This window comes from Mustela erminea, chromosome X (assembly GCF_009829155.1).
Source record: "Mustela erminea isolate mMusErm1 chromosome X, mMusErm1.Pri, whole genome shotgun sequence".
Lineage (NCBI taxonomy): Eukaryota > Metazoa > Chordata > Mammalia > Carnivora > Mustelidae > Mustela > Mustela erminea.
In genome coordinates this window covers 85,744,293-85,754,236 of record NC_045635.1, presented here as the reverse complement: position 1 = coordinate 85,754,236, position 9,944 = coordinate 85,744,293, and the positions used below count along the sequence as shown (strand labels likewise).

At 46.9% G+C, this 9,944-nt stretch overlaps 1 protein-coding gene across 1 annotated transcript; it reads left to right on the top strand.

Moving 5' to 3' along the window:
* The first annotated feature begins 218 nt into the window (after positions 1 to 218).
* On the top strand, positions 219 to 7,148 carry LOC116583385 (histone H2B-like). The gene is made up of 3 exons (XM_032331481.1): positions 219 to 627; positions 6,231 to 6,235; positions 6,939 to 7,148. The coding sequence occupies exons 1-3, from the start codon at positions 219 to 221 to the stop codon at positions 7,146 to 7,148; spliced, it is 624 nt and encodes a 207-aa protein (XP_032187372.1).
* Positions 7,149 to 9,944: the final 2,796 nt, after the last annotated feature.

Genomic DNA, 9,944 nt, shown 5'->3' with positions numbered 1-9,944 from the left:
TCAGCGCAGAGCCCAAAATTGACGCGATGTCAAGCTCGAGGGCCTGGATCAGATCTGAGGAGACTTGGCTCAGTGACCAGCTTCCTGGGATTTCATTTAGTCCAATCAGATAGGGCTTGCGAGTGACGTCAGGAAACGCGGCGACTATAAGTGAACCAGCGCCTCGCAAACCGCTGCCAGTGCCCTTCCTTTTGAGCTGTCGGGAAGGCGAGCCCCACATGGCTGAACCTGGCTGTGAGACCTCTTCTGAGGAGAGCCTGGGCACCGAGGAGCCCATGGCAGCGGACCCGAAGAGTCCAAAGCAGGAGCAGCCAAGGCGCCGCGGGCGCCGCCGTGGCCGCCGTGGTGGCCGCTGCCCCGACAGCTTTGCCACCTACTTCCCCAGGGTTCTGAAGCAAGTTCACGAGGGCCTGAGCCTCTCGCAGCAGGCCGTGAGCGTCATGGATTCGTTCGTCAAGGACATGTTCGAGCGCATCGTCGACGAGGCGTCTCGCCTGGCCCGCTCCACCCAGCGCTCCACCATCACCTCGGGGGAGATCCAGACAGCCGTGCGCCTGCTGCTGCCCGGGGAGATTGGCAAGCACGCCGTGTCCGAGGCCACCAAGGCTGTCATCAGGTTCAACAGACGCGAATGAGCTGCCCCTGGACCGCCTGACCACCTCGCAAACCAAAGGCTCTTTTCAGAGCCACCTCACTTGGCCCAGAAAGACCTGTAACTCTCCAGAGTGCCACCTACTCTGGCGTTTCGGCCTGGGCCATTCTGCCCATTCTTAAAGCCCTTTTAACCGTGAGCAAGTCCACTTTAATATATGTGTGTGTGGTGCGGTCTGTTATGATTTTCCTTGACCCTATCACATTTCGTCACTTTCCTGAACGGCCCGTTCCTTCAGGTCAGCCCCTTCAGGACTCTTTACTGTCACAGCTGGGTCCACAGTAATTTTACTTGCCTTTTGTCTTCTCCTTCTCCTACTTGCCTAGAGTAGTGTCCTCTCGAGATTTTTTGATATAGCAACAAGCGAAGGGCTGTAGCAGATACAGAACTCACACTTACCCCATTCACACTCGCTCAACATAGCCCCTCAACCTAATTCAGTTACTTACATAAAAGAGGACCCAAACACTGTGCAGAAAACTCAATCTAGACTCATGCCCTACTCAAGCTCCCGACCTTCTGATAGGCCTACTTTACTTCTTTTGAATTTAACCTGCTTCTGTCATCTTTCCCTTTTGACACAAAAGTCTTCCTGAACTGCAATTAAGCATGGATGACGGGGTTCTCCAATGAGAGCCGCTGTGCTACCAGCCTCCGCTAGAAGCAGCCAAGAAGCATCTGGTGGCACAGGATCCACGACCATTGGCCCAAAGGGTGGTGGGGTGACCATAGCTGAACCAATAACAGCCTTCCTGTGACACGGGGCACCGCCTAGAGATTGAGGGGGAAGATGGTGGTGGTGTCTGTCTGCCTGTGGACTTCTGCTGAAGCTCTTGCTTTGAACTGGGGTGGTTGAAGGGCAAACATGCCCATGTCACAGTGGGACATGTCCCTATTGCTTTGCATCAAAATAAGAGGAGGCTGTTTGGCGATTAAGAGCACTAAGAGGACTCCTTCCTCTACGTCAGGTGATTGGATGGGTAGGGGGACTTAAGATAATGGTAATGCCCTTTAATACCCATTGTGTTTTTTCTTCTTGGTACGTGGGCTAGGCTTGGGTTTGCTTTTTTCTTTTTCTTTTTCCTTTCCTTTTCTTCCTCCCTTCCTGCCTGCCTTCTTCTTTCTTCCTTCCTTTCTTGTTTCCTTTTCCTATAGGTACATGCTGAATTTCAAGGTAGTTGGTGACTATCCGAGTGCTTTGCATTTAACTGAGTTCTAGCTTCCTATACATCTGTGAAGAGAGAACACACTGGCGGGGTGGGGGTGTTGGGGGGGGGGTTCGGTGCTTTGAAATTTGTTATGAGTTGCACTAAAACCCACTATTTCCTCAAGTCTGCTATGTATCCCATGTGGACATTTAAAATAAATTCGAAATAACCTGTGACTTGAATGTAGAAGCCTGTGAAAGGTGTCACTCTGAGCCAAAGGGTGAGACAAACGCTAGGTAATGGACAGCACTCCAACCTTTTCTTGAGTCCATCAGAAGAGAGATAAATCCAAAGGGATATGAAAAGGGATGGAGGGCCTGCTGCATAAATACTCAAGGAAAGCTACCATAAAATGAAGGGCCAGTAAATCCCTGTGGGTGGTCCCTAGAAATTGCCATTTACATGGGGAACTAAATTTTTGAAGCCACAGGCTCTTTTCAGAGCCATATGCTTTTTCAGAGAAAGGCCTATGGACCATTTAGAAAAATTACATTCTGTTTCACAAAGTCTCTTAATTTCCGTCATGCTAATTGCTGCCGGTTCAAAATGCCCTTTCTGTCCACATGACTTACAGAGGTTTTTCAAAGTTATTCATGCACATTGGTCTCATACATATCGTCTTACTTAAAAAGTCGTTTTAAGAATGGGAATCCAGAGGAGCTTGGGAAGATGGCAGAGTAGGAGGAGACTGAGCTCACCCTGTCCCACGTTTACAATTAGTTATCACCCACAACAAGTCAATAAACCAGAGAGCAGCCCAACGACTGGAAGAACGAACCCCACAGCTAAATATAGGGAGGAAGCTGCATCTGAAAGCTTCGGAAGGTCAGAAATGTGGAGAGAGGCTGCCTGCAGGAACAAGTGGGGAGGGCAGAGAAATGGGCGCTCGCACCAGGGAACTCACACGGAGGAGACTAATACCCATACCGTTCGGCTGTGGGAACTAGAGGGTCTGAATACCATGAGTTTGTATAACCAGTGGGTGTCGGAGCCTGGAGCTCTGAAAGTCAGCTGTCTCAGCAAGCTGAGCAAGCCAGGAGGGAGAGTGACAGCTGGGTCGCCACCCTTAAAGAGAGAGCAGCCCGTGTGGAGAAGCAACATAAAAATGGCAGTTTACACGATGCCCGGGGCAAACGGGAGACAGAACTGTTCATACTGATTTTGGAGCGTGGTGGGGGACTTCTCTGAGCAGGAAGGAGCTGCAGGTGCCATTTTCCTCCCGTGCCCCGCAGCATAAACATAAGGCCTTCTGTGCACTGCACAGGCTCTTGCTACCTAACCCGCTAGCAGTGTGCCATGCCCCCCAGTTCTCCTGAGGACTTGTCCACTCCAAGCCTGTTGGCCTCAGCCCTGGGGGCGGGGGTTTCAAGGCACAATTAGTTATAGCTGTGCATGCCCCACCCAGCCACCGGGTGTGCAGCTGCCTCCCTGCCCAGCCACTGAACCGTGCCCAGCAGCGGTGCCTCTCCCAGCCGTGCACCCACAGCCACTGTTGTGGGTGGGGCCCAGCTGTACCCAGCCACTGCCTCTAGCCACATCCAGCTTCATGCCCCTGGCCAACCCCACACACAGGCCCAGCCACCACAGCACTTGGGGGAATCCGGCAGAGGACCAGTGGCCCCACGCAAATTTTGCTCCCAAGTTCCCTGGTGGGCGCGCCCCTCCCACCCCGTCCCCAGAGCTGGCCTCCCTGGGTCCCGGTAACACCACAGAGAACAAGCACAGCCCACAACAGGCAGAGAGTCAGTGCACATGACTGCCTTGAAAGGAAACCGACTCAGACACAAGAGCAGGGCACAAGCGACACACATAGGATACTCTCCTGAAGCGACAAGTCCTGACCAACAGGGGACACAGCACTGCAGGGCACTCTGGGACGACCTCTTCACAAAGTCACGACTTTCAAGAGCAGAAGACGTAGCTGGCTTCCGTAACATGCAGGAACAGACACAGAGAAGCAGACAAAATGAGGAGACAGAGAACTTTATCCCACACAAAAGAACGGGACCAGGCCACGGCCAGAGATCTAAGCAAAAGAGATGCAAGTAACATCTCTGCAAGAGAATTTAAAGCAATGATCGGTGACGATACTCACTGAACTTAAGAAAAGAGTGGAAGACACGAGTGAGACCCTTAACACAGAGATAAGGGGTAACATAACGGAGATAAAGGACTCCGTAAACAAAATGAGAAACACGTTTCACGGAATGAACAGCAGGATGGAAGAAGCAGAGGAATGAATTGGTGATCTAGAAGACAGAGTAATGGAAAGGAATCAAGCCGAACAATAGAGATTAAAAAAAAAAAAGGATTACCCAAAACGAGAATAGACTTAGGGAACCCAGTGAGTCCATCAGATGTAATAACATTCACATTTTAGGAGTCCCAGAAGAAGAAGAAGAAGAGAGAAAAGGAGGCAGAAAGCTTATTTGGAGAAATAATAGCTGAAAACTTCCCTAAACTGGGGACGGAAACAAACATCCAGATCCAGGTGGCACAGAGAACTGCCACAAAAATCAACAGTCCACAATACTCGAATTAAATCAGCGAAATAGGGCGAAAAGGAAAATTTGAAAAGCAGAAAGACAAAAGAAGACAGTAATTTACAAGGGAATGCCAAAGCCCGTAAGGCTAGCGGGAGACTTTCCAAGAGAAACTTTGCAAGCCAGAGGTCAGTGGTATGATACATGCAGAGAGCTGAAAGGCAAGAATCTGCTGCCAGGAAGACTCTCTCCAGCAAGGCTGCCATTCAGAATTGAAGGAGAGATAGAGAGTTTCCAGACCAACGAAAACTAAAGGAGTTTGTGACCACTAAACCGGCCCTGCAGGAAGTAGTAAAGGGGACTCTGTGTGGAAAGTCGAGAGACCCAAAGTGACAGTATCAAGGTAGGGAAAAAAAAAACCCACAAAAGCACTAAAAATTGACTATTCTGGTAAAAAGCCAGTCAAGGAATTCACAAAATGCAAGGATTTAAAATGTAACAACATGGGGGCGCCTGGGTGGCTCAGTCGGTTGAGTGTCTGACTCTTGATTTCGGCTCAGGTCATGATTTGGCATTTTGGGATGCAGCCCCACATTGGGCTCCATGGCCAGCGTGGAACCCACTTCAGACTCTCTCGCTCCTCCTCCCTCTTCCCCTCCCCACTCTCTCCCTCACTACGAAAAATGAAAATAAAAATAAATAAACACTAAAATGTAACAACATGTACCAAAACATGAGGAGCAGAGGAGCCAAGAATGGGTTCAATCTTAAGTGACCATCAACTTAATATACACTGCTTTGTGCAGAAGAGGTTATACACAGACTTAATGGCACCCACAAATCAAAAACCACTAATAAATAGGCAAAGAATAAGGAGAACGGGACCCAAATATGTCATTAAAGAAAATCAGCAAAACATGAAGGAGAGAAAGACAAGAAAAGATCGGAGAAAATCTTCAGAAGCAACCACGGAACAGTTAATAAAATGGTGATAAATACATTATCTATCGATAATTACTTTGAATGTGAATGGACTGAATGCTCCAATCAAAAGACATAGGGTGACAGAATGGATCAAAAAAAAAAAAAAGACCCATCTATATGCTGCCTACAAGAGACTCGTTTTAGGCCTAAAGACACCAACGGTTGGAAAGAAAGTGAGAGGATGGAGCAACACCTATCATGCGCGTGGAGGTCAAACTAAAGCCAGAGTAGCGATAGTTGTATCGGACAAACTGGACCTTAACGGTTTCAGTCATATGTGGAACATAAGGAATAGCACGGAGGACATTAGAGGAAGGAAGGGAAAACTGAAGGTGGGGGGATTCAGAGGGGGCCACGAACCATGAGAGACTGTAGACTCCGGGAAACAGTCTGAGGGTTTTGGAGGGGAGGAGGGTATGGGGATGGGGGTACCCAGTGATGGGTATTAAGCAGGCCACGTGTTGTGACGAGCACTGGGTGTTACATTGCAATAATGAATCAGGAACGCTACATCAAAATCCAATGGTGTGCTGTATGGTGACTAACATGACACAATTTTTAAAAAAAGGACTCTAACAAGAGACGAAGAAGGACACTATATAGTAATAAAGAGGATACTCCAAGAAGAAGCTATAAGAATTATAAATATTTATGCACCCAACGTGGGAGCACCCAAATACATAAAAACAGTGAATAACAAGCACAAAGGAACTAATCGATAATAGCACAATAGTAGTAGGGGACCTTAAGGCCTGAGTTACATCAATGGACAGGTGGTCTAAACAGAAAATCAACAAGGAGCCAATGGCTTTGAATGACCCACTGGACCAGATGGGTTTAGCAGATATGTTCAGAATATTCCATCCGAAAGCAGCAGAATACACATTGTTTTCAAGTACCCAGGGAACGTTGTCCAGAGTACAGGTGGACACGTTGACTCTGGGTCTCCAGAGCATCCTGGTTTCTAGCACATCCTGATCCAATGCCACTTACTGCTTATCGGAAATAAGGTAATGACGTGGAATATAAAGTATTCCAATAAAAACATGAGTCTTCTAAGATCTGTTACTGTCTTGAGGTTGAAAACCAGCAGACAAAATGCACACCGAAGTGGAATGTTTGAAAGATTTTCTGACCGAGGTCCCAAGGAGTTTAGAGGGCACTGGATTTCCCTCTCTGACTGTCCGATGTGATGTCACGTTCAAGGGTATGCAATCACAGGTGACACGGCCTGGCATAGAGCCCCGCTTTCCTGCCTTGCATTTGGTCCAATCAGGTATGGAGGTTGCCCGTGACGTCAGGAAGCGCAGCGACTATAAACGGGCCAGCGCACCCCCCCTCCTTCCCCCGCAGCCACCATTGTCCTTCCTTCTGGAGCGTGGGAAAGGCGAGCCCCACATGGCGGAGCCTGGCTGTGAGAATTCGCGGGAGGAAAGCCTGGGCACAGGGGAGGAGCCCACAGAAGCTGACCCGAAGGGCCCGAAGCAGAATTCGCCAAGGGGCCAATGCCGCCGCCGCCGCCGCCGCCGCCACTGCTGCTCCCACAACAGTTTCGCCACCTACTTCCCCAGGGTTCTGAAGCAGGTTCACGAGGGCCTGAGCCTCTCGAAGAAGGCCGTGAGCGTCTTGGATTCGTTCGTCAAGGACATCTTCGAGCGCATCGCCGACGAGGCCTCTCGCCTGGCCCGCTCCACCCAGCGCTCCACCATCACCTCCGGGGAGATCCAGACAGCCGTGCGCCTGCTGCTGCCCGGGGAGATTGGCAAGCACGCCGCGTCCGAGGCCACCAAAGCCATCCTCAGGTACACCTTCTGCCAGTGAGCTGCCTCCGGACCGCCTGACCACCTCGCAAATCAAAGGCTCTTTTCAGAGCCACCTTACTTGGCGGGACAGACCTGTAGCTTTAAAAAGTGGGACAAACTCTATAGTTTTTGTTCTTGATGCGGCATTCTGTGGATATTTACAGCATTTTTACTTTGACCAAAACAGGATCAGCACTACTTTAATCTGTATTGGAGTGCACTTTATTCCTTGGACAGCTGTGGGCTCTCCTTAAATATGCGGCATTTCTTGGGTTTCCCAAACACTCATTTCTGTTAGTTATTTCTGCAGGGCTGCCTCAGTGTGCGGGGGGGGGGGGGGGGGGGGGGGGGGGTTATTTTTGTTTCAGTGATGTTACCCTTTCTTTCTCATTCTCTCAGGAGCATGTGGGGAATTTTCCAGAGGTTCCTTATGGGTGATATGGCAACAGATAAAGTGCAGAAGCTGATATAAGAATCCATCTGACCTCTCTTAGGTGGGTTATTAAAGAGATTTTTAAATATCTGAGGCATGGTCAATCTCCTCGATGCCTTTATAGAGAAAAATATTTTTCATGTGCATTTGAAATTTATGCTGTTAACATGATATCATGGGTTCTTATTCCAGTTTTTAAATGCATTCTGCAATAAATTTATGAAAACTTCTGTCTTAATGTTTTGTGCAGTGAATATTGCCAGATATTACTGACATAAGAGCTTTGGCAGTTCCCCTTTGTTTAGTTTTTGTTTATTTTCTTTTGTTTTGTTTTATTTTGTTTATCAGGTCTTTTATTTCAATAGCAGAGAAAGCAGTACTGTCATATCTGTGATTCTATCACCCTAGCCCTATACACTAGTTTTTCGTTTACAGAGGAATTTTACAGGTCCTATTTTATCCGTAGTTTACAACAATGCTATTATACCTAGTTCATCACAGAAGAAACTCAGGTCCAGAGGGCATGGAGTCACAAACCTTGTAAGTGCAAGATCAGTGCTTGAAAGCAGGAGATCCGCACTCTCCACCAAGGCCCGTAAGAAAATGAGGAGAAAAGCCATACAATTGAAATAATTTTCCTGGTGCTTAAGGAAACTGTATTAGGTTACTTCTTACCACCTCTCATTTAAATTAGTCATCTTCTTAGTCTCGTCCTCCCCACCCCCACCATTCTTACTACTTAGAGATTGAAAATATGGCTCATTCATTCACTCAATCAAAGTCTTGGTATCAACTGTATGTCTGGAATAGACACTACAAATGTGTCTGTGAGTTTAAGAAAAAAAAAAAAAGCCATGCTTGACTTCCGTTTGGATTTGCTTAGAGGCTGCAAAGGTTCCTGTTTATTTTATTTATTTATTTTTTTTGGAGGCGGGTTCCTGTTTATTTTTAAGGGTGTAATGTTTTCCAAGACAAAGCTGATCTCGATATTTACTCTTTTGCAGTGCAATCAGATCAACTAAACCTATATAGGCTCTTTTTGTAGTGTTTAAATCTTTTTATAATTTAATTTCCACATATTCGCAAACACTTTTCGACTGTAATGTTGATAAGAAGCTTTCTGGTCACGTTCTGGCTCTAATATGAATGATAGTAGCATTTCATCAGCAAAGATGGTATTAAGATTTTGTTTGAGATCCATGTGCTCAGAATAACAGTTTTGGTTTTGTAAGCCATTTCAGGTAACTTATTAGATATCAAAGATGCCCTTTCCAAGTAGCTTCAGCAGCCAGTGAGAACACTATTTTCTCTTGGTTTATTTAAGTAAATTATAGATTTGTTTTTCAATATTAAAATTCCCTTAAATTTGTGGAAGGGAACCCCTTCACTGGAGGCACTTCAAAAAAGTCTGTAGCCTGAAGATATGTATCGTGTGGTTTGTTTGCTGATGTCGTTTAGGCCTACCTTCCCCAATCAGAAGTGATCTGAAAGCTGCAAATTCATCTGAGCTCTTTCATGACTCCTAGTTTCATCAGCATTCACATCTATTTCTTAACCTCGTGGAAATGCAAGCCTTGCGCTAATCACCCTACTTCATTCTCCAACTCATTCCTCTCTCGTAAAAAGGAGTTGTTGTCACAGTCCCTGATTGAGTGATTTTGCATCTTCTCACAAGAAGGGCTCCAAGATGCCCTGACTAAGATTAAAAATGTCAATGTGTGTGCTGCCTGGAGCTTTCTGCTCTACCTACCTTTAGAAGGTTCTCAAATAGGTTCCACCCTGATAACAGTATCTATTCTGAGGGTATGACCATCATGTGCCCCGCTGTTAGTGATATTCTCCATCATGGACTAAAGTGCGTTGGAGAGCACTCAGTCAGCAGATCCAATTTTTGCTTTTCCAAAATCCCTCGAGTTTATGAATAAGAGTATGCTCGACTCAAGTACCCCTTTTTATTGGCAGTCTACTGATGTTAAATCAAGGTCAGCCTACAAGGATGTTCCTTCCCTTCTCCCTCTCATTACATGCATGCTCTAGAATTTTCATTTATGCACAAATGTCCTGTATTGGAATTAGGCTCCACTTGATATCAAAAGTTGTTTGCGGGGCGCCTGGGTGGCTCAGTGGGTTAAGCCGCTGCCTTCGGCTCAGGCCCTGATCTCAGGGTCCTGGGAATGGGTCCCGCATCGGGCTCTCTGCTCAGCGGGGAGCCCGCTTCCCTCTCTCTCTCTCTGCCTGCCTCTCCATCTACTTGTGATTTCTCTCTGTCAAATAAATAAATAAATAAATTTAAAAAAAAAAAAAAGTTGTTTGCTTTTGGATTTTTTTCGCATGTTACATTCTTGTCATATTTTAAAATTCACACAAAAATTACTTTACAAA

What these genes read in the sequence shown, in the direction of transcription:
- LOC116583385 (XM_032331481.1), top strand. Translation starts at nt 219, where the DNA reads ATGGCTGAACCTGGCTGTGAGACCTCTTCTGAGGAGAGCCTGGGCACC.